The 23647-nt window shown below is 41.1% G+C and overlaps 1 protein-coding gene across 1 annotated transcript in view; it reads left to right on the top strand.

Annotated features, from left to right (window-relative positions):
* Window positions 1–22864, top strand: part of ACO1 (aconitase 1) — a 41271-nt gene extending 18407 nt beyond the window's left edge. The window contains exons 5-21 of the mRNA XM_086629028.1: window positions 870–939; window positions 1048–1231; window positions 6816–6955; window positions 7961–8132; window positions 8586–8686; window positions 9745–9861; window positions 11126–11285; window positions 14577–14712; window positions 15244–15328; window positions 15610–15766; window positions 16319–16443; window positions 17235–17339; window positions 18037–18179; window positions 19559–19706; window positions 20129–20251; window positions 21271–21456; window positions 22739–22864. Of these exons, the coding sequence (XP_086485154.1) occupies window positions 870–939; window positions 1048–1231; window positions 6816–6955; window positions 7961–8132; window positions 8586–8686; window positions 9745–9861; window positions 11126–11285; window positions 14577–14712; window positions 15244–15328; window positions 15610–15766; window positions 16319–16443; window positions 17235–17339; window positions 18037–18179; window positions 19559–19706; window positions 20129–20251; window positions 21271–21456; window positions 22739–22852 (2266 nt within the window). The 3' untranslated portion in view covers window positions 22853–22864. The remainder of the gene's footprint in view (window positions 1–869; window positions 940–1047; window positions 1232–6815; window positions 6956–7960; window positions 8133–8585; window positions 8687–9744; window positions 9862–11125; window positions 11286–14576; window positions 14713–15243; window positions 15329–15609; window positions 15767–16318; window positions 16444–17234; window positions 17340–18036; window positions 18180–19558; window positions 19707–20128; window positions 20252–21270; window positions 21457–22738) is intronic.
* The last annotated feature ends 783 nt before the right edge of the window (window positions 22865–23647 follow it).

A 23647-nucleotide genomic window follows, 5' to 3' on the forward strand; every position in this document is an offset into this window, starting at 1 on the left:
CGGCAGCTGAAAAGTTCGTGAGACCTCAGTGCCAACTACAAACATCAGCTTGCTATCAACATTCTTCTCAGAGCGAGCCTCTGAGTAAAACCAAAACACGGAGCTCTTCTAGCTGCTAAAAAGAAGAGCTAACTCTGTCCCAGCTAAAACCAGGACAACGATGTGATTTCTGTCTTTACCATAGGACAAAATCAACTATTATGATTATTTTTCTGTATATTTTAATAACGTTCTTTTTATGTTACCAGTAGTGTCTGGGACTTCATTGAAATAAGTTTTGGCTAATAATTACTTTTTACCACAGCCTTCTTTTATTTCTTTTAGGCTTATGTATGTATGGAGAGAACATTGACCAGCCCTACGCTTCAGTTCTTTCAAACTCCTCAGGCCTACGTTAGGCAGCCAGTTCAAGTGAAAAGTTTGTTGGCCCTGTCTGCTTTGAAACCCAGAGGCTTCAGGCAGCACTGTATCATCAGTGATAACCTCTTTTTAACTGAAGTTGCAGGGCACTGTGTTCCAGTTCCCTTCACTGCTTTGCTGATTGCTTCTGATTTAGGTGTTGGAAACTTGACATTCCTCTAACACGTAGTGTAGCATTTCCCAAGCGACAAATTTTAGGCCTGTCACACATATAATGTGCAGATTAGCACTCACATTTGGACCAGACTTCAAGTATTTTCTCTTAACCTTTCTTAAATCTTCTCATTGGTTGCCTGCAATTCACTGCAGTGCGATTAAACAGATGAGACTGATCACCATGAACATTAGCTAGTAACTCTACTCTTCTTTCAACCTTTGGGTATATCTGGCCAGACATAAATTCCAGGTGGATGTGTTTGGTTCTGACAGCTGATTATTTTCTCTTGCAGTTCAGACAGCTTGCAAAAAAATCAGGCCTTGGAATTTGAAAGGAACAAAGAAAGGTTTGAATTCTTAAAGGTACTGAAAGAATTAATCCTATTTGCATGGAGAAAAGTGCAATAAACGGAAGTTCTTCCAGTGCTCATGTGCACTAAAAATTTTTGACACCGATTCCTTCTGTTTCAGTGGGGCTCTCAGGCTTTTAAAAACATGAGGATTATTTCACCAGGCTCTGGGATCATCCACCAAGTGAACTTGGAGTACTTGGCAAGAGTGATGATGGATCAGGACGGCTACTACTATCCAGACAGTGTGGTGGGCACTGACTCACACACCACCATGATAGACGGCTTGGGAGTGCTTGGCTGGGGTATGTGCAGTAGCGTATCGTGAGTAGCCTGTTGGCTGACTAAGCTGTGTTTCAGACTCTGGTGAGTTGACCTTGTCTGGCAGGTTAGCCCCCACTCAATTGCTCGCACACTCCTGCCAGCAGGATGGGGGAAGAGAATTGGAGGGCAAATGCAAGAAAAAACTCATGAGTTGAGACAAAGAGAGTTTAATAAGTGAAGGGGGGGAAAGAAAAAAAGGAAACAAAAAGCAAGTGATGCAAAGACAATCAGCTGCCAGCTCCCACCAGCACACCAAAGACCAGCCACGGGCTGGGCAACGGCTGCTTTGGAAGAATTCCACGCTCCCTGCCCTGCCTCCTAGTTTTAATGCTGCACATGATATTCTATGGCGTGGAATATCTCTTCAGTTAGAGTCAGCTGTCCCAGCTGTGCCCCCTCCCAGTGTCTTGCCCACCTCAGCTTACTTGCTGAGGGGCAGAGTGAGAAACAGAAAAGACAGCGACACTGCGTAAGCACTGCTTAGCAATAGCTAAAACATTGGTGTCTTACCAACACTGGTTTGGTCACAAACCTAAAACATGACACTGTATGGGTTGCTGTAAAGAAAAGTTACCTCCATGCCAGCCAGAGACAGTACATAGACTAACCCCAAATTCGAGGAACCTGATAAGGTCTCCTACAGTTATTTAAGACTTTGTGACTAAGCTCCCCGTTCCGATAACAGCCTCAGATGATTTCTGGTGCTTATGTTGTTAGTTGGCTTTTTTTAATATATATTTTCTATTCTGCATTTAAATCACAAGGAAGCAGGCAAGGAAAGATGCTTTCAGAAGTCTTGTTAAATATTTCAGTTGTTTGGGAAGGCAACAGGGTTGAAGCATCACTGAACATCCGTTTATTCCTTAGTCACTTAGCTACTTTCAAGGTGTTGTCGTATGAAAAAGTACTGCAAATGGTCTGTTAGATTGAAAATGCTGAAAGTTGAATCTGAGTGAGTTAAGTATGGCCAGAGAGGCCATTGTGAAAGAAGCACTATGAAGTATGTTCTAATACCAGTATTCTGCAGAGTACTTGTTGTAGAAATAAATACAAATAATTCATTTTTTTGCTTGTAGTGGCAAACTGCAGTATTTGAATTATTGACTAAATAAGTGGTATGAAACGATAGTATTTGCATTCACCTCACACATGGTAGCAAAAACTTCAGTTGAGTTTTTTATCTTCCTGTGATACAGTGATAGGAGCCCTACTGAAATAGATAATGTACAAATACAGAAAATGTGTTTTAAAACAGCATATGCTAGTTGTTCACAAAGATGCTTGTCGAGTTCTGAGTACCACATGTGCTAGAAGTAGTATGTTGCGTTTTTTCTATCCCACCTATACTACTGTAGCAATATTGGTCGATTGAGACTTTCTGTCAAGGGCGGAAGAATTCCTGCTGGCTTGGAATACAAATGTACAGAAGTTCACTGTATTTAAAATCATGACACCTATGGGTTAAGAGATGTCTCATTTATTCTGTATTTGGTTGCACTTTACCCATGGAGCTGTCACCTAGATGACATTGCAACACCAATAGCTGCTTGGAAGAGTGTGTCTGTAAACCTAACATACCCAAGAGTCAGGCCACTGAGGAACATCAGAACAATCAGCAGGTGGATCAGGCTGCTAAGACTGAAGTGGCTCAGGTCATGAACTAGCAACCTAAGGGTGAATAATTTTTAGTGCGGTGGGCCCATGACATTTCAGGTCATGAAGGAAGAGACACAACATATAGATGGGCTTGTGACCGAGGGGTGGATTTCAGCAGGGACATTATTGCACATGCATGCACGGGTCATGCATGAAGGTGAAACATGTACCGCAATTAAACAAGTCAAACAGTTTTTATTTAAAAAAACTGTTTATTTAAACTAATAAACTCTTTATTTAAACTAATAAACTGGTTAGTTTATTAGTTTAAATAATCTGATTTATCAGATAGTTTTTCCACAGCCAAGACACTGGCCCATGTGGGGGAAGAGAGACTGCATACTGCTGCATTCGGTAACTGATGTCATGTGCCGTTGGTACGTCATTCTCTTTCCAGCCAAATAATACAAATATGTTGGTGTACAATGGTGGTGCAGCCTGTACCCACCTGTGCCATGGGAGTCCAGTAAGATTGAGTGCATCTGGATCTAGTGGTGTCTGTGGGATGTCTACATCAGCAAAAATCAGCTCCCGCACAACTGTTTCCCTCGGGTTCTTAATACCTCTTGCAATGGTGATCCGCTTGCTTGGGTGGTATACAACATCATCCCGAAAGGGGTACCTGTTCTTCACACTTAATAGGAGGCATCTCCAGAGAGTGAGGGAATGTGCCTCTTTTCCCCATCAATACCTACTTCTCTAGCCAATCTCAACTGCTTGGTTTCTCCACCCTCTAATTCCAAACCATTGGCTCTATTATCCCAGCATCGGAGCATCCAGGTAGTAAGTTGCTTGCCATCATGATGGCTGTAATCTTTGCATGTATCTCACAGCTTACTTAGGGATAGAGATCAAGCGGTTCCCTCTGGCTCTTCCTCCTGTGATCTCCCCGATTGACCTTTGTGATGTGCTCTTTTTGTGTTCTTCTGTACAGGGGCGACTGATACTGGCACAGGTTGATTGTCAGGGTTAGTTGCAATGCTTGTCGCCGAGGTCGGAGTAATCACAGCAGTCCAGTAATCGCCTGGACTTGAGTGGTTGCAGCACTTGTTGCAGGAATTTGAGTAGCCGCAGTAGCTGGCACCAGGGTTTGTGTAGCCACAGCGCCTGGTGCTGGCGTTTGTATATGGCACCCGCGTTTGCACTGAGCACGAGTAGCAGATGGGGTGGAACAACTGTAGCAGGACCTGGGGTCTGAGTAGCCGTAGCAGGTAGCCCTAGTACTTGTTCTGGAGGTCGGCATAGCCACAGTGCCTGTTGCGGGGTCTGAGGCAGTGGCTGGGGTAACACCAACACAGAATTGGCAGATGGTCTAAAACGCTCTGTTACTCCTAAGCAAAACCAAAGCCTGACACATATTCAGAAGACCGAGTACCAGAATCGTGGTAGTTCAACGACTCCAAAGATATTGAAAATTCTCAAAAGCTTTTGTGAACGTTGTGAAGGAGAAGGGTAGGGCGAAGAGGGACCTTCCTCCCGGGCAGTGACTCCCCAGGACGCAGCCGGTATAATTGGTAGCAACGTCCGCCAGGCAGCGCCCAAAGCGCAGGGTGCGGGGCCGGCCCTGCTCCCCGGGGACCCGTCAGCGATTCCCTTTGTCAGCAGAATGACTGTCCCCATCCAACACCTGGAGAGGGTAAGCCCTGTATGAATACTGACCAACAGCAACTGAGGGGCTGCGTAACACAACTCCAAGAGGACCTCTGAGAGCAAATAAAATGACATTCTGGCCAGTGACGTCCAAAGAAACATAATGAATACTCATAGCAAATTTGTTTTAATGCACTCTGGTCAAATCTGTCATTATCTCAATCCTTCAGGCCTCTCAGATTAAAAGTCTGTGGTCCTTTCAGGTGAGCTATTTTATGTTGGAGAGAAATAAACTGTCTACCTGTAGCTGGTATCCAGGGCTAAACAATAGCCAGCTGTTCTATTACCCAGTGACCTCTCACCACTCAAGAAGGAGAATCAGGAAAAGGAAGGAAACACGTGAGTTGAAATAAGAGCTATTTAATAATTGAAATAAAATAAAATGGAAAATAACAATGAAAAAACATACAGACAGGTGATGCATGGTGCAATTGCTCACCACCCCTTGACCAATGTCCAGCCCGTTCCGAGCTAGTGATTCCGGAGCAGGAAAATCCCAAAACCGCAACCCAGAAAGAGAGAGAGAGTAGGCCTCGGAAGCAGAATGACAAGTGAGACCCTCCAGGGATGACGGCCATTGAAAAAAAGAGACCATCCTCAATACACTTTCCAATTTATAGTGATGTCCTGGTTTTAGCTGGGACAGAGTTAGCTCTTCTTTTTAGCAGCTAGAAGAGCTCCGTGTTTTGGTTTTACTCAGAGGCTCGCTCTGAGAAGAATGTTGATAGCAAGCTGATGTTTGTAGTTGGCACTGAGACATCAAGGACTTTTCAGCTTGCCGTGTTCTTGCCAGTGTGCAGGAGCACAACAGGATAAGGGGGGAGCATAGCCGGGACAAGGGGTCCATGACTCTCCTTACGATTTGTACTTGGACTTAAGATTGAGGCCAAACTGGCCAATAAGTATTCCATGTCATGCAGCGTCATGCCCAGTATAAAAGTGAGGGTCAGCCGGAAAGAAGGGCTTTTGTCCTTCCGGGACTCTCACTTTCGGGTGCTCAGAGTGTTTTCTCTCTCTCTCGCTCTCTGTCTCGGGGCCTCCCGTTCGTCCAGGATCGTGGTATCGAGTTTTATCTGTTTCGGGATTGCAGCTTCAGGATGAGATGGGCCTCGGTCAAGGGGTGGTGAGCAATTACACCGTACATCACTCGTTTGCATATGTTTATCCTTGTACATATCTGTATACGTATATATTGGTAGCGGCAGTAGTAAATTGTGCTGATCTCAACCCACGGGTCTCTTTTCTTTTTCCTCTTTGATTCTCTCCCTCATCCCTGAGGTGTGGGAGGGTGAGAGAGGGATTGTGTAGGGTTTGGTTGCCAGAGCAGCCTAACCCACGACAAGTCTTACATGGTATGGAGTACCCATTTGCCAATTCAGGTGTCAGTCGCTCTGGCCATGCTTCTTCCAGGTTCTTGGACATCTAGTTTGTTAGGAAAAACAAGTTGAAAAGTCCTGGAGCACTGTGGATACCTGCATACCACAGCAGGATGCAGGCTAAAACAAAGTGTCTTACCAACTTTGTTCTCACCGAATCAAGTGCTGCAGTCTTCTTACAAATGCAGCTTACTTTAGAAATGTAGTTTTTCTGAGCAGAAAATTGATTCTGTGATTCTATCCCAAGGAAACCAGGACAAGTAGTCACTTGAATTACGTTCCTCTAATACTGGAGGTGTGCTTACACAACAGTTCCCACCTGCACATACCCAAGCCGTGTTGAAACTTATTAGATGTAAGGAAGATATTTCTGTCTTAACAAGTAGCTTTTCTTTTAGTATTCTTTAGAACTGTTTGTCTTGACTCTAATAATCTTTCCTTCCTGCAAAATAAGTTTTTGTTTGGTGACCAATAATCATGATCTGCATACGTTTCAGTCATAGCACACCATGTTCAATGCCATGTCAGTCATTCTTTGTTTATGCATTGCATGATTCAGTTATTAAATCAAAGTTTTGTATCTGTTATTATAAAAGCCAAGCATCTTCAGAGTAAGTTGCTTAGATTTGCCTAATATCCTGTCTAATGGCTGAGGAACAAGGATAAAAGTATGAAACGGAAAGAAATTAAAAAGCTCAACCTAGCAGAAACTGAAGCAAGATGAACACCTCTTAGCAGAAGGCTAAGCCCTCTGGCTGTGTGCCTTCTCTCCCCTTTCACACCTTAAGTTGAGTAATCATCAGTCAATTGTACTTCATGCATTTATCCTTGATGTTTTACTATCTGTCTCAAAGGTTGGTTCATGTATTTCTGTTGCCTACAGGTGTCGGTGGCATTGAAGCAGAAGCAGTCATGTTGGGCCAGCCGATCAGCATGGTGCTTCCTGAGGTGGTTGGCTATAAGCTTCTAGGAGACCCTCATCCACTGGTAACATCCACTGACATTGTGCTCACCATTACCAAGGTAATGAACATGTCTACTGTTTTGCCATTACTGCTGGAAGCTATGGATATACTAAAGGACAGACCCACTGTACTGCGTGCTAAGGAGCTCTGTGTGTGATTCCATGTAGTCCTTGTGGACTTTTTTTAAGCTTTTTTGCACTGTGTGGGTTGGAATCGGCTGCCCAAGGACAACTGCAAATTCGCTAGACAAATCTGTTTCCCGGAAGCCAGACAAAATAGAACAGAGAGATGATATCTTTATGGCCTGTTCAAATCCTCATGTGCAGGCCTGTTTTGGGACAAGACTACTTTTAAAAGGATCTTGTTTCTCTACTGCCTCAAGACAAACACGATGACTTTCTTTTTTGAAGTCCTCACTTAATATAAGACAATGTAAAACCTGAAAACAGACAGTAAGCGCTGCAGTCTGATTTCTTTGATCTGCAGGTTTTTGACTCACATGTGGTATGTTCATAATATGTTTTTCCACTTTGTGGGTTGTGACTGAATTAAGAATATTACTGGATTGGCATTAATGTTTTTGGAGGTCAGAAAACTGGTACACATGTTCATCATGGGATGCTGTCTCTACAGAGAACCCCTAAATGGGGAAATCCAATGTTTTCTTTTATGAGTTCATCCAGATATTGTGTGTGTTCAGTCAGTCATTCACAGTTTGGTTCATGTACTTGTGCAGTTGGTTCTTCCTGTTTCCCCATCTTGCTGGGTTTGCTGGCTAAAAACCCCACACTGTTCTCCTCTCCTTAGAACATAGATTTGTTCTAGTTTAAATGAGAGGAGGAGCAAGTTTAGAAGGAATACATCCCTGTGGTGTACCTTGTTATTGAAACTGTACGTCTCTGTGTCCTCGTCTTTGTGATTTAGTTTACCAGAATATCCTGGTTTCAAATGGCTATAGAAACCTTCAAAAAGTTTCTTTGAAGTTGAAAGCTAGATTTCATAACATAGATGCTTAGGTCATTTAACACCTAGCAATAACACAGGCACTGTATTTTTGTAACAGCACCTTCGCCAAGTTGGAGTTGTGGGTAAATTCGTGGAATTTTTTGGTCCCGGTGTAGCCCAGCTGTCAGTTGCTGACCGAGCCACCATTGCCAATATGTGTCCAGAGTATGGAGCAACAACTGCCTATTTCCCAGTGGATGATATTAGCATTGGGTATCTGATACAAACTGGTGAGTGTGAGACCATGAGTTAAAGGTGTAATTGAAAGCAAGGACTCCAGGTCCATATGGTGTAGTCAGCAATGGCGTTGAAGCAGGTGGAGCCTTCTGAGCTTGAGTGCTTTTTTTTAGTCCGTATTTGCTTATTCAGGCTGTTTATTGCAATTAAGGTCTATGTTTAGGAAGAGCTGAGTTTTAGACCGTTTCGCAGCTAACTGCCTGCTTAGCTCTGCCCAAACCTGGCTGGTCCTGATGACAGAAGCAGGAAGCTAAGTTTTGCTTCTGCAAAAGCCACTAATTCTGCTAAATCACTTTGTTTCTAGTGATCTCTGAAAGAGTCTTGTACTGCAGTGTACAGTGTGAAGAGTGAAATAGCCTGTTACGTATTTTTTTCTTTTTCCATTACATAGTAGTTCCTCAGCTTCATTTGCATTTTGTTTTTGCTATATCTGGCTTTCACCTTAGGCCGTGATAAAGAGAAAGTTATGTGCACAAAAAAGTATCTTGAGGCCGTGGGAATGCTAAGAGATTTCAAGAACACCTCTCAGGATCCAGACTTCACACAGGTTAGAAACTACTCTGTCTTCTGGATACTTGCTTTATGCGCTGCCCTGTTTTAATGTGACAATTGTCTGTTTTTTACAGAAACCAAGAAATAGTCAAAGGTGTCCTTTGGCTTGGTCCACACAGCTGTCTTAACTTAGGGCCCAGTGGAATGAGTCAGCTGGCTCTCCAGGTCTGAAAACTTGGGCACAGATATAGATTGGATCTCAGTTGAGCTCTAGCTGGTGCAGATTCTGTGATACGATCTGTGTAGAAGTCCAGCCCAGATTCAAACACAGCTATGGAGATAGTGTGGATGTTGTCTGTGTAAGCCTTGTCCCAGTTTTACCCTTCTTCTGTTCAGCAACTTACTTTACTGTGTGAATCAGGACACTTAGAGGCTCTGTGTGGTAACAGCAGACCACTCTAGCTGTTTTCTGTGCAAGAAAATCAATATCTTACTCTGTCCAGGAAACTCAAGAATATCCCTGGTTTTCTCTGCAGTAAGAATTTCTCTTGTAACTTATGTTTGGGTTTGCATGATCATTCAGAAATCTTAGTAAATATGGAAAGATGCAGCACACTATAAAACCAAAGTTGAAACATGGGTGAAGAATGGGAAAATGTGAGAATCTCTGTTTCACAATAGACTGAATGTTTTCCCCAAGGCCAAGATGAATAGTCTGCTTTGGTTTATGCCAGTACCAGGTTTTTTTCACATCATTGTTTTCTAAAGAGGACCCTGCTGCTAGCGTGTGAAAGGACATAATTCTCAAAACTATCTACATTGTTTAGATGCTTTAGTCACACACTGGATTTTCAGTAACCAGGGTACTTTTGAGAGCCATACCTGGGACCTGGCAGAGTCTAAAAGTAGAACTGTTCCTTTTCTTCTAATCTTTCCCTTCTGGTATGACTTTGATAATTTCTGCAAACGAACATAAAGACGTGCAGATTTAGCCTTGGTTTAACAGCAGAGGTACACTTTGCTTTAACAACAGAGGTACACCAGTACCTGTGGCTTAACTGGCTTCAACTTGTCGTGCAGTGCTGAACCACTCTCTCTTCCTCTTACTGATAGGTTGTTGAGTTGGATCTCCGTACTGTTGTGCCTTGCTGCAGTGGACCAAAAAGACCTCAGGACAAAGTTGCTGTGTCAGATATGAAGAAGGACTTTGAGACTTGTCTGGGAGCCAAGGTAGGGACTAGGAACGTTTGGGCATACAAGCTAATGTGTGCTTCTAAAAGTTGTCTAGCATTCAGGAACTATGTTCTAGGGTTAACTTGTGTATTGTTTGTTAAACTGTTGAAAAGTAAATGAGGATGTTTGAATACAGTTTAGAAGATTAAATCAACAATGGGTAGTTTAAAGTCGGGGTGATACTTCTCTTACATGAAGGTGTTCATCTCCTATTGAAGTAGTAGTTCTTTCTGATTTTACATCAGTCTTAGGCCTGACATGGTTTTGATATACACTAGGGATTTCTGAACTAGCCACAGTGGGTGTTGTTAGTAGAGCGGACCAAGTAGCTACTGCACTGAGCTCAGTGCTAACTACCCAGCTCTTCAGCTTTCCAAGCAAGTTATGCCCTGCGCTCCACAAGGTAGTTTTGCATTCTGTACCAAATCCATTCAGCAGTTCAGAACTGCATGTGTCTCTGTGATTCTTTGATGTTGGTGGTAAAGACAGAAAAAAAAAAGACTTCTCTCTGCATCACCCAGTCAAAAAAGGTCATCAAAAGAAGAACAAGATTTTAATTTGAGTTAATATGCTCAGACACTTATGTTTCCAAAATCTGTTTGAATCCTTACCTGATACGCTAACTGCCCTTGTTAAAGGCAATACATAACTCTAGTGATGTAAAACAAGAAACTTAAACTACAGCAATTCCCAATAATTCTTGTTTTTATTATGTGTTCCAAACTCCAATAAATGCCCTTATGCTTTCAGATCTCTAAGCATTATTTTTCATGGTGTGAACAGTGCCTTCTAGCTCTTTGGTTTTTTTCAACTGTCAGGCTTTTGCCTCTCAAGTCAGCTCTTAAACTTAAGTTTGAGCTGTTTGATATTCATGGCTTAAAAATCTTATGGCTAAAATCTCAGGACTAGATTGTGTTCTAAGACTGTATGTGGTCAGGAATCTGGAGCGCATGGGAGCAAGAGGAATCTGAGCAATCTGAAGAAGGATATATTCATGGAGAAAGAAAGCACAAATACATTTTGCTGCGAAGGCTGCCTCTTTTGCCAGTGAACAGAGAATAGGATAGACTCCAGAAAAATAATTTCTGTCTGCCACTTGGACTGACCAGAGGTGCAAGCCTTCACCAGCAGACCTAAAAGTGCAAGCATGGATATGACTGGCAGACGCTTCTCATTTGTGAAATTCCCAGCCCATACTAATTTCCAGTCAAAATATTTATATTAACCACATCCTTTTGATTCTTACTTTCTCCTCCTACAGCAAGGATTCAAGGGATTCCAAATTGCCCCAGACCAACACAACAGCACAGTCAAATTTAATTTTGAGGGCTGTGACTTCGAGATTACTCATGGTTCAGTAGTGATTGCTGCCATTACAAGCTGTACAAACACCAGTAACCCCTCAGTTATGCTGGGAGCAGGTAAGTTTGTTTGCGTATTGTGCACTGGTTTCTCTATAGCTCTGGCTCTGTGTCCTAAAGACAAATACAACAGTGATGTAATTCTGCATGCACAGTGCTGTTTTTGTCATTTGGCGTGCTAAAACTGAGCTTAGTCCCTAAGGGTAGCAGAAGGAATTCTGGAAATGGTAGCTAGAAATGTGGCTTGAAAAAAAATGTATTTTTCCTGCACTGTCTTCTCTACAAGGCAAGCTGAAACTGAATTAACTAGCACCTCTGATACTTGTTCAAACACACAGAAACTGTTGTTTAGAGCTGAGGAGAGGCTATCGAAAGTCAGAGCCACAAGAAGAGGGACAGTGAAGAACGGTCTATGGGTTTAAGTCTGAAGGTGCTCTGATCTGGCCGCAGAGTACAAAACACACACTTAGCTAGCAAGTTATTACAGCAAGAGTCTGAGGGAATGTGGGGGGTGAGTAGAGGAAGAAAATTGTGTTCTCTGGGAATGGAAATCCCAAATGGCATCTTTCAGAACCTTGTCATTTACATCTTAACTGTATCCCAGAAGTGGTTGGAGGTGGGCTTTGCATCCCTTGCTTACTTGCTTATCACCATTCAAATACTACCAAAACAGTAGTCTGAGTTGGTTGTGTTAAATTTCAGGTCAGGAGGTTGTTCGTTTTCGACTTGGCTAGTCTGAGCAGAAAATTTCTCATTGCAAACATGTGCTTCTGGCAACAAAATATCAAAGAGAGCCAGCTCAACAGGTTCAGTTCAGGCCTCTTTGCCAGGTGCTTGGCTACATGCTCACATATTTCTTTCTCTCCTCCATAAACATATACATAGACATTATCTGTCACTGAAAGATCATCACTGCATTAGGGCTTCCTAGTCTGTCAGACTGTTTGTAGGATGCAGGCTTATTTTCTACAAAGGTTGGAAGGGACGTGCAATGGGTAATGGAAGGGCCCTTGACCAGAGAGGATTACTTACTGATCGTAGTCACGTAATTTGTCTCCTTTGTTCCTGTGTGGTACTGGGAAGATCTTGGCTTGTGGACAGCCTCTGACAACAATCACTTTGTATTTAGTTCTTCAAAGTGATATTTGTCACCTGTTCTTGGACTGGCATCTTTCTTTGGGTACTCTACAGTACTGGTAGCTCACCCCCTTCCCAGGCACAAAAGGTCTTTTAATTCCTAGCAACAGAGACAATGTGCATCATAAACCAGGATGTGGGATGGAAAGGGAAGTGGAGGAGAGACCTGCTTTCTTACCCCTTTGAGAGGAACAGAATTGAACAGAGTGTCCCAATTCATTTGCCCTTGACAGGACAGCCAAATTGGCATACTTCTTTTGTCAGGTCCATCCTGATTATGATCAGAGAAATAGAGCTGTATTTCTTTCAAAGGTCAAGAAGTAGGTTTCTTCCAGGCAGATTATCTTAACCCTCTCCTATTACCTTAGTTCTAGGTGGGTGTATCCCTTGATTGTGCCACCTGCTTAGGATATAATTTCATCAAGTGTTTGGCTTCCAGGCTGATGGCATGTGGTTTTAACCTTCTCGGTGGCAGTGGGGATGCTGATCTTTCAGCTTGCTGGGCTTAATAGCTCTGTGGGTTTAAAGTGTAGAATCCTCTGCAGACACAAGTACAGTTGGTACTTTGAACAAGTTCACTACTACTTAATGCACAGCAGCCTGGAGAACATAGTCCTAAGGATCTCAGTGTATGCACTCAGATTCAGGGATACTGTTAACCTTTGCTCCCTTTGTACAGCGGCGCTTATGCTTTGAGCTCAACAAGAAGTAAAAAAGTAATTCTGTGAGTCTCTGGTAACTGTTCGTACAGTACCATGGTTGTTGAGAACCTCTGAGATACCCACAAGAAACATCGTAATGTGGCTTTCAAAGTAGGGTTTGAAATGAAAGTGAATAAAATACACAGTGCTCTCATACTAAGTAACCAAGCTAAAAGAAATCCAAAATATGTATAGTTGTTTCAAACTACCTCTGTATATCCTGTGCATGAAATGATGTGCAGGGACTGTGAGTCTGTGCGGATAGTGAGTGTATGCTTGTAGTAGCCTTGACAGCCTAACCTGACTTTACGAAAGTGTTGGATTAAGGTTGCTCAAAGCAACTGAAGTTCTGGCATTTCCCTGCCAGTTTTTAGAGTTTGACTTTGCATTCTTTTCAGAACTGTTATTGGCAGAAAAACAGACTCTAACACATTTCAAGAGTCTGCCACGCTCTTGGGTTTTAGGACTATCATTTGTTTGTTGTCAGTTTTCAAAAGCATCCAAGAGCTTCGGTTTCCACAGCTTCCTCTGACAGCTAAGGAGCCTCAGCAATTTCAGGAATAGGTCTGCTTTTTAAAATTCACATATCTATCTCTAGGCCTCCAAATCTATTGGTAAGATTTGGCCTTCTTACACAACACTTAAAAGTGGAGGTGTCCAGGTCATGTCTAACAGAGCTGCCAAACAGCTGGCAAAAACAGGAGTTTGATGACATCATCCTGTTGGAGATCATGTTGGATCAAAGTAGAGCTGATGTATATTTTCTTATCTAAGTGGATGTGTGAGAGAAAGAACGAATGGGAATGTGAAGTTTTGCATAGTTTGCATAGCTGCTGCTTCTTTTTTGTCCATCCTGGGAAAGGGCTGGAGGGGACTTGTTCTCTGAACATTCATCTTTGTATGAGCAATTCATTTAAAAGGAAGAAATTCAAGATAAGTGTATTTCTGGTGACGCATACACTTCACTAAAATGTCTCTATGTGAGTTACAAATCCAGAAGTAGCAAAGCAGCGCTCCTGCAACAAACTTAGATTGTGAGGTAGCTCGTTTGTGACAAGGGACAGAACTGGTGCTTTTATAGCCATCTGCTTCTGAGAACACTGAGTCATATGTTGGCAGTTATCGAGGCACTGGGTCACTAGACCACCGTAAGTGGGAAGTTAACAATTCTTCATTGCATTTTGTGTGAGATGCTTGTCTTACAAATAGTATTTGTTTAACTATTTGAGTCGTGAATGTCTAAGTGCTGCCCCAGTGTGCATGCATCTTGTGGAATGCAACTTCCAAAAACTTTCCAGTGGAGCAGAAATTGCAGACTGGATCTACAGTTCAACAGAGCACTTGAGCTTTAGCTGGTTATTCTGAGATTAGTGCTGTTGGCTCACTGTACCGTTTTGCTGCTGGAAATGGAGCCTTTTCTGTTTTCCAGTTATTTAATGGTACTTCTAACCTGTTGATCCCTCAAACTGTCCCACTTCCAGGAAAAAACGCAACTGTCCTTTGCATTTTTCAGGATTGCTTGCTAAGAAAGCTGTTGAAGCTGGTTTGACAGTGAAGCCATACATTAAAACTAGCCTGTCCCCAGGAAGCGGGGTTGTCACTTACTATCTGAGGGAGAGTGGAGTTATGAGTTACCTCTCCCAACTAGGGTAAGAGTGCTTTTCATACTGTTGTCCTGTAGGTGCTTAACTAAAAGCATTGACAACAAGCGATGCAATAGAGTAACTATTTCTCTGTACAACTTAAATGATATGGCAGGTATCCTATGGCACGATCCTGTATGAGTTAACACATTGCTGTTGTGCTAGCTGACTTTGTGCCATGGAGGGAGAAGGCCTGTTGCCTGCTGTAGCTTCTTGAAGACTAATATTCTCAAGTAGGAAAATGACTTATTTTTCAAGAGTAATGGCCTTCTTACCAAAAGCATTTTTTTAAACCAGAAGTTTCAAAATAGCATAAATGACACTGTACTGTTGTTCATCTTGCTAGATAACACATCTCCCACATCTTCATTCTGTGTGCATGGACAGTGACTGCAATGATAAAAATTGAGTGAGCATTCTCAAAAATGCTGTTTTCATCACGATTCATTTGTTAAAACAGTACGTCTTCTGAAAGTAACTCTAGCCAACTGCTAATGTCTTCATTTTGTTCACTGATGATTTTTGTGCTCTGTTTAGGTTTGATGTGGTGGGTTATGGCTGTATGACATGTATTGGCAATAGCGGACCTCTACCAGAGTCGGTTGTTGAGGCCATTACACAGGTATGCAGCTTTTCCTGTGCAGTTTATTTAGGTAAGCTGTTCTCTGTTGTGTGCTGTTCTGAGCTGTGTTACACTTCGCACTAACTCTCCTCAGCTGAGTGCAAAGTAAATTCAGTCTATATTCTCTTTTCTGCGGGAAGTACTTTGGGATTATTTGGAAGGAGACAGTTCTGTGACTGTCCAGTCATTGATGTTGCAGCACAGCACAGGTCTGGAGACCTGCTGGGTGTATGGAGTCTGAAAGCACCTCAGCTACCTTCGTCTCAAACTTTTTCTTGCAGGGAGACCTCGTAGCAGTGGGTGTGTTGTCTGGCAATAGGAATTTCGAAGGGCGTATCCATCCCAACACCCGTGCTAACTACCTAGCCTCCCCGCCACTGGTAATAGCCTATGCAATTGCAGGGACTGTCCGGATTGACCTCGACAAAGAGCCTTTGGGTAAGACAGTGTCAGGATGCTTCTTTGCACAGCTTATAAATTAAACTGGTTGGAATTAAGCTCTTCAGAGACATTTGTCCAAGCAAGATGCTTCAAATGACTGAGTACCTCTGGGATACGAAGCATGCAGTTGTTAAGAAACAGAGTAACAAGGCATCTGTATGATGGAGAAAAAAGAAATCCAAGCCTGACGGGTACTCTAATTCCACAGGGACATTTTTTTGGTTTTGTCTGGTCCTGAGCAACCTGACCTATCAGACTTTCTTTGAGCAGGTAGTTCAGTTAAACAACCCTCAAAAATGCTTTTCAACCTAAATTAGTCTATAAATTATTCTGGAAGGCCATTGGAAGTCGCAGGAAAAGGTGTATGTACAGACATCATCAAGTCTATGAGGCCCTCTTCTGTCAGACCCTTGTAGGCAACATAAGTGTGTTTCATGAGTGTTGACAAGGTTACAAAGAGCACATAGCTAAAGGACACCATGATAAAGTTTTTCTTTCTTTCTTAATGGAAAATTTATGCAACAAACATAACAATACCATTTTCTACAGGAACAAGTGCTTCAGGGAAGAAGATTTTCCTCAAAGATATCTGGCCAACAAGGAATGAGATTCAGGCTGTTGAGCATCAGTTTGTTATTCCTGGGATGTTCAAGGAGGTCTACAAAAAAATAGAGGTGAATTAATCTTCTGGGCAGTAGTTTGATTGATGTACTGTGCTAGTCTGAAGATGTTTAATAAGCTGGTCTTGATAATGAAATGAACTTTTTCCTTCTACTTTTGTTGCTCCTGTTCTGACAAGTATTCAAATGAGATGTGTTTTTTTTTAATGGCTTCTGATTAATTAATTGGTTCTTACAGCCAGTTGTGTCCTGAAAATTGCACCTTAATGATTTTTTTAATGTAATGTACAGATTATGTGTTTTAAAGAGTCATCCAAGGCTGATATTAGAAAGTGAAATGTATCAGCTTCACAGATGTTTTTTTTTTTTTCAGCTGACATTAAATTCATTTGCCTTATTTAATAGCATTTACATCACGAAAAAACTGGTACTTGGTAATGTCTTCCTGCAAGCCTTTCTCAGGTATTGAAACAAAATGTTCTTCAGGTTTACATGTTAGGAAAGCTTCTTAAGATTACTCATAAGAACACTGGAGAATTATAAAGTGTTATCTGTGTACATAATACAGGTTATTGTCAGAAAACTGAATGAGCAGCTCTTCTTTTGTAATGAAGTGAGGGTTTTCCTAACTCTTTTAATAGATAGAATAATTAAAACAAAAACAAAACACCAAAAAAAAACCCCACAAAACCATAATGTATATTGTCATAAGAATTTCCCAGAGTACTTAAAGAAATACACAAGGCTATTGCTAAAGTAAAATTTGTAATTTTACCTGGATTCTGAAGTAATTCTGTTGCTTCTGAAAACTTATAATGGGATGTTTTTGTGTGTTTGAATTTCAGACAGGAAATGAATCTTGGAATGCCTTAGATGCTCCTTCAGATAAACTATATACTTGGAATCCCAAGTCAACTTACATCAAGTCTCCACCTTTCTTTGACGGCCTGGTATGTGCACGCTCTCCCTTTGAATCAAGCCGAAGTGTGTAGTGACATTCAGTAGTGTTAAAAGGTGAAGCAAAGCCACTTCGAGGGGCCTGGGAGCATCCATCATAGCCTATTGAGCCCTTGGTTCTCAAGTGTTAGAATTTTACTATTGTATTAATACAAAGTCTTATTAATACTGTTGTATTAATACAGAGTCTGAAACTTTTAAGTATTCCCCGTCACTTCTCGGCTTTTGAAAAGTCTCCTTTTCCTTTTAAGCTGAAATACTTTTAAATAGTCACAAAGCAAGTGAGGGAAAAGGACAGGAAACGAAACCCACAATTCTACCAGCCTGCATTTTGCACCAAATAGTTCAATGTTCAGATTGCTATTTCAGTACCATTTAAAAGAAAATGCAGATTTCAATGCATGCAGATGTCTAGGAATCCTGGGTTTTCATCTGCGTTAATGCTTGTACCACAGGAAGCCTCAGCTAATTTTTTTTCCTCATCTGTTTTCTTCATGCATGAACTTGCTGACAGACAGCCAAGACATCATATTTTGTTCAAGAACATAAACATTTTTAATAGAGTTAGGTTTTCTTCCTTCTTCTAACTTGTATCAAAAGGGAGGCTTTATTTTGCAGTTTGCACTTTTGAGAAAGGTAAAGGAATTGTGTCATATTTTAATGATGTTGTTTGTATTTATGATGGTTTAGACTTTGGCTCTTCAGACTCCGAAAACAATAGAAGACGCTTATGTCCTGTTGAGTTTTGGGGATTCTGTGACAACTGACCACATATCTCCAGCTGGGAATATAGCAAGAAATAGTCCTGCAGCCCGTTATTTGACCAGCAGAGGGTAAGCACTACTTCTTGTTCGTGTTACAAATTGGGAAGAGGAAACAAGGCGCAACTACTATACCATGTTACAGGGACACATATCTGCTGTCTGTTGCCATACACTTGTATAGCTTGATGGATACCTGGAGAATATACAACAGAAGAAAGAAAAGCGTTTCTCTGTTGTTTCAGCACCTCTCACCAAGTGTAAGAACTTTCATAGAGTGTGCACCTTTATTACACTGGAGAGCTGAAGACCTTTGTATGGGGTGAGGGGAAGAAGATAACTTTCAGGCTAGTTTTTGCAGTAAGTCTGTTCATAAATAAGGGAATCAGGATTTGTCTCCCTGTGGAAGAAAAATTGTCATGGTCTTAATGCCAAAAATTGGGTTTAAGCTCACTTCTTCTAGCATGTACAACTGTTTCACAGATGCAGGCTATCAGGAGCTACAGAACATCCAGAAGTTTAGGTTTCAGTGCAGTTGCAAAAACTGGCAAAGCTATTATGGTTGGAGTCCAAACTGCTGTTTAGTCTTTTTCTATGGCCAGCCTGTCAGTTTACTACTCTGTGTTCAACATAAGGCAGGACTAGGACTTGCTGATTTGCCCTATTACGTCTTCAGCACTTCTTACTACTTCAGTGGTGTTTTGAGGAACAGCACTGACATTGTAAAAAAAATATTTTCACTGGACATAATAATTCGGGAGATGAAATTGATTAAAACAGTGTGATCTACTGAAAACTAACTGCTCTGGACTCTTTGGCCCTCTGCTGTCAGTCACTTTGAAATCTAAATAGCCCTACAAACGTTGCAAAACAGATGTGTGTCGTAGCTGCTCTTTGGATGTAGCCCAGTGCAAACAGTCCAATTTTCTGTCACATTCCAGCTTATTTTTTTCTTACTGATTAGGCTGGAGTGTCCCCTCATTGTCATATTTCTGTTTGCAAATGAGCTTTTTCTTCTGTAGTTATAACTTGTAGCAGGGGCTCTCTCTGCCTTTTAGATGTTTTGCACAGTGGTGTCTCTATGGTGGTATAAATAATTAGGAGGCTTTTCAATACCCAACTGTTAAGGAAAGAGTTGTATGGTGTCTTCTGAGCTAAAATGAAGTATATCATTGCATCACTATCAGATACTGTTTTGTAGGGCAAGGGATGAGAATACTATGGAAGCTGTGTTCCGTGACCAAGCTGTAGGCAGACTGCTATTTTTTCAATTTTTTCTTTTTCCTTAAAAAAGTCTTAAAAGTATCAGCTAACTGGATGCTACTGCCACAATGGGAACTAGGTACATACCTGCCTCAGAAACACTAATTCTTTTTTTTTTTTAAAGCAGAGTGCTTCAGTCTAAATACAACACCGTTTCCTTTTTCCTTTGCTTTCTTTTCCTCTAATAGCTTGACTCCTCGAGAGTTCAATTCTTATGGCTCCCGTAGAGGGAACGATGCTGTCATGGCCAGAGGAACATTTGCAAACATTCGCTTGGTGAACAAATTTATTGATAAACAAGGACCTCAGACTGTCCATTTCCCATCAGGGGAAACTGTAAGTACATAGCTGTGCTAAACTGAGGGTCACTGACAGTAGAGTGGATTAGTACCAGCTTTCCTTCTTACAGCTTAGGTCATTTACTTAAGTGCCTTTTAAGTAAAGCTAATGAGGGGATAGGAGCTGTATTGACCTAGACAAGCAGGTCACACATACCTACATAATGTGGTGCTATGAGGCATGTTCAATAGAGAGTATAACCACTGTAGAAGCGGTAGTGGAAGATGGAGGTTTGTGTTGGGAGTGAGGTCAGGTTAGAAGTCACAAAGCACTGTATGGTTAATATCCTTAGAGTGCTGCTTGGTGGGAAGTGTGGGCTTCAGCTATTTATGTGTGGACACTTTTTTCCTTATTCCCCTGGAACTGTGCTTCTGCCCCCCAAAATGTGTATAATAAAGTGTTTGGCATTTTCATTCCAGTTGGACGTGTTTGATGCTGCGGAAAGGTACAAGCAGGCTGGCCATCCTCTGATTGTGCTGGCTGGGAAGGAATATGGTGCAGGAAGTTCCAGAGACTGGGCAGCTAAAGGACCATTCCTCTTGGTGAGTTATCACGGTAAACTAGAAGGAGGATAGTACTCAAAAGTGCATTCGTCAGGAAGACTAGCTTATGACCAACATCCTGGATAGCTCATTCTCACTTTTGGTAGCAAGAACTATTTTGAAATCTCAGCTGCCTCCAAGAGCCACAGTAGAGTTGCAAAAGCTATTTAAATATTAATAGATCCTCTTCAGACTGGAAGCCTTGACTGATCTTCTAGAAATCCACAAGGCTACACCACAAAGGCGAGTTTCTTTACTTCTGCTTCCCATAACCTAGTAAACCTTGAGTCTGCTTCCAGCTGCCTCCTTCACTTCACTTAGCAGGAAAGATAGAAAGTGTAAGAGAAAAGTAGTATTGGTGAAAACGTAATTTAGCATGGCTTCACCATGCAGATTGCAAGGATGCTTAGCAGTATTGTTATAGCAGCCTAATAGAAATCCATGTACAGTGAAATATCTGTTTCTGTTCTTTGTCCTGTCCTGCACTATTTACCAGCCTGAACTCTGATTCAAGGTTTCTTGGTGTGGAATTTGTGAAAGCAATAGCGTATGTATTATTTAACAAAGTTTTAGGAGAGTTGGTGTTTAAGATTATGTTCATCTAAGTTTTGGTTTTTTTTTCCAGTGGTGACTTTTTTGTCATAACTGTATTAAGACATAAAAATTTAGAAATTAATTAAACTACATCCTTGAGCTTGTAGTGTAGGAGAGCAACACTGAATTAGGAAGAGCTACAGAAATGACTAGTGGTGCTCTATGTAAGACACATTAAAGAAGTATGTAGAATTCCTGAGAAAGCGTATTTAATTATTTGACAATCAGACTTCTTTTAAAGATGTTTGAAAGCTGACATATAGTGAAGTCATCCTGGACAGTCCACTGTCAGGCAAATCTGTTGACTTTACCAGTAGCTGGTAAATGAAATGGAGAAGACCACAAACATACCAATTTCCTTCCTATAAGCACAGAAAGACTATCCTGAACCATGAAGATAACTATACCTGTTGTCTATTTCCCAGGGTGTCAAGGCTGTGCTTGCTGAAAGCTATGAGAGAATTCATCGAAGCAACCTAGTAGGGATGGGAGTGATTCCTCTGCAGTATTTACCTGGAGAGGATGCAGGGACTTTAGGACTCACTGGACGGGAGCGTTACACAATCATCATTCCTGAAAAACTAAAACCGCAGATGAAAACCCAGATTAAGGTATGAGACGCCTAAGGGCTGAATTTTTTGAATCACTGTAATTTCATTCAAAATTAACTGTCTCTTCAAACAATGTGCTTTTGTATGACAGTAAACTTCTCTCACTTGAGGGAAGGGAGAAGAATTGAGATGGTGAAAGGGGTGAAAACAGTCATTGTAATAGAGATTTGCTACAATGGGACATAAAAGCAGCATGCCCAAACAGTTTTATTTAACACAAAGCAGTCCTGTATTTTGAAGTCTTTCAAAGTCCACCATAAATTTTTCTGTCTGAGGTAAATGTTTGAAGCACAATAAAAAGACAACTGTAAGTATTAAATTAAATAAACTAATTTATTTAAATGCATTTAAAATTAAAATAATTCACTGACAATTCAACTGACAGAATATTGTACACTGCAGCATTCAAAGTGAAGTCTAAGCATACCCAGCATAAAGTCTAGTTAAACCTCTGGCCCTGTATTTAAAAGACTGCTTTTTCTCTAGCTTTGCCTCCAAACCTGTGCCCCCTTTTTGAAAAATATTAGCAAAAATTTGGTTTATTCTTAATTTGGGCATTTATAAATCTGACTTAACCTAACAGCATCAAAGTCTGCTTTTTTACTGCAGTTAGCAAAGCAATATACTTACTGCATGTTCATTGAATGCAGGTGGTCTCCCTGGATTAGTTTCTAACAGTAGTTGTTTACATGTGCCTCATTAACTGCCCTCAAAAGAAGAAAGTATAGATCCCAAAGAGCTAGTCAGCTTATCAGTCACAGATGGAACATCGTGCATTCATCTGGAAGTACCTGACTAGGGGAGGCTTCAGTAAAACCCAATGGTTTTATTCACTTCATGCACTTGTCTTTATGCTTTTCTGATTCCCAAACGCTAGGCTTCAAAGAAAGCTAACGTAAAATTAGTTATTATTACTGTTCTACATAAGCCAGAAGAATGACTACATAGAAGAACATCAAGAATTAATATAACTACTTGAAAGGAGGGTCAGCTTTCATGCCTTGAGGCATGTATCAGCAACAAATCTAGATCAGGCAGCAAATGCAATGCAAGGAGACTCCATACCATCTTTATTATGGTTTGGTTTAAACCACTTTCCTCTTAAGCAGATGGCTGTAGTCTAGTGTGGAAAGGAATACTGATGTCCAGTGCCTGTTCACTTAAGCTTTTTATCACAATTTCTTAAGATGGCGAAACTCTCATAATAGTCCTTATTTTACTATGATGTCATGTAACATGAGGAAAGTTCTGCTGCTTAAATTACTTTCTTTGACTCCAACAGCTGGATACTGGGAAAACCTTTCATGCCATCATGAGATTTGACACTGACGTAGAGCTCACTTACTTCCATAACGGCGGCATTCTGAACTACATGATCCGTAAAATGGCATCCTAATCACAAACATTAAGCAAAAACATCCAGGTACAAGCCTGCTTCTGGTGAGCGCCGTAAAACCATGGTAATCATAAACTCGAAAGTGTGAACCATAAAGCGAACAGTTTTTTTGTGGATTATATTAGAAGGCTTGTTTACAATGCTGAATTATTCTATGTATCAGGAATCTGGACACGCTTGCCCAATTAAAATAAGCAGCATTTATTATTTGTTTTGTATGGTGATTGGCTTGACTTACCTTAGAATACAGTGCAAAAGTCATTAAAATACTGCTGGAATCTGTGGAACTGTTGAAGATGATGTGCTGATTTCATATATTTGGTCCATTTAGTTTGACTCTGAAATTAAGTTCTATACTTATATCAGTGGTCCAAAAACTAACTGACAGTATAAAAAATAATTTTTATTCCTTCCTGATTACCTGATATTGACTTGCTTTCTTATTCATTTGAACAGAATCTGAATCTAATAAGAAATTAATTATAATTTTTTATTCATTTTAAAAAATGTGAACTTTGTTGTTTAAGATCTAAGCCTTTGTGGAAGGTGGACCTATTGGGGATATTTCTAATGCATAAAATTAAATTTATTTTCAAGAAGTTTGGTGGGTTTTGTCATGTTATCCTCAGTACTGAGATGCGGAACAAAGCTTTGACTTTAAACTCTTCTCATTGTCCCTGTAGGAGCAGAGTCATACAAGCCTTGACTTCTCATATTTCAATTCTTGTTTCTTTGAATAATCTGCATGATGCAGGATGAATACAAATACTGTCAGACACTGGCAGTCTTCTGTAA

Source organism: Tauraco erythrolophus, chromosome Z, assembly GCF_009769465.1.
Source record: "Tauraco erythrolophus isolate bTauEry1 chromosome Z, bTauEry1.pri, whole genome shotgun sequence".
Taxonomy (NCBI): Eukaryota; Metazoa; Chordata; class Aves; order Musophagiformes; family Musophagidae; genus Tauraco; species Tauraco erythrolophus.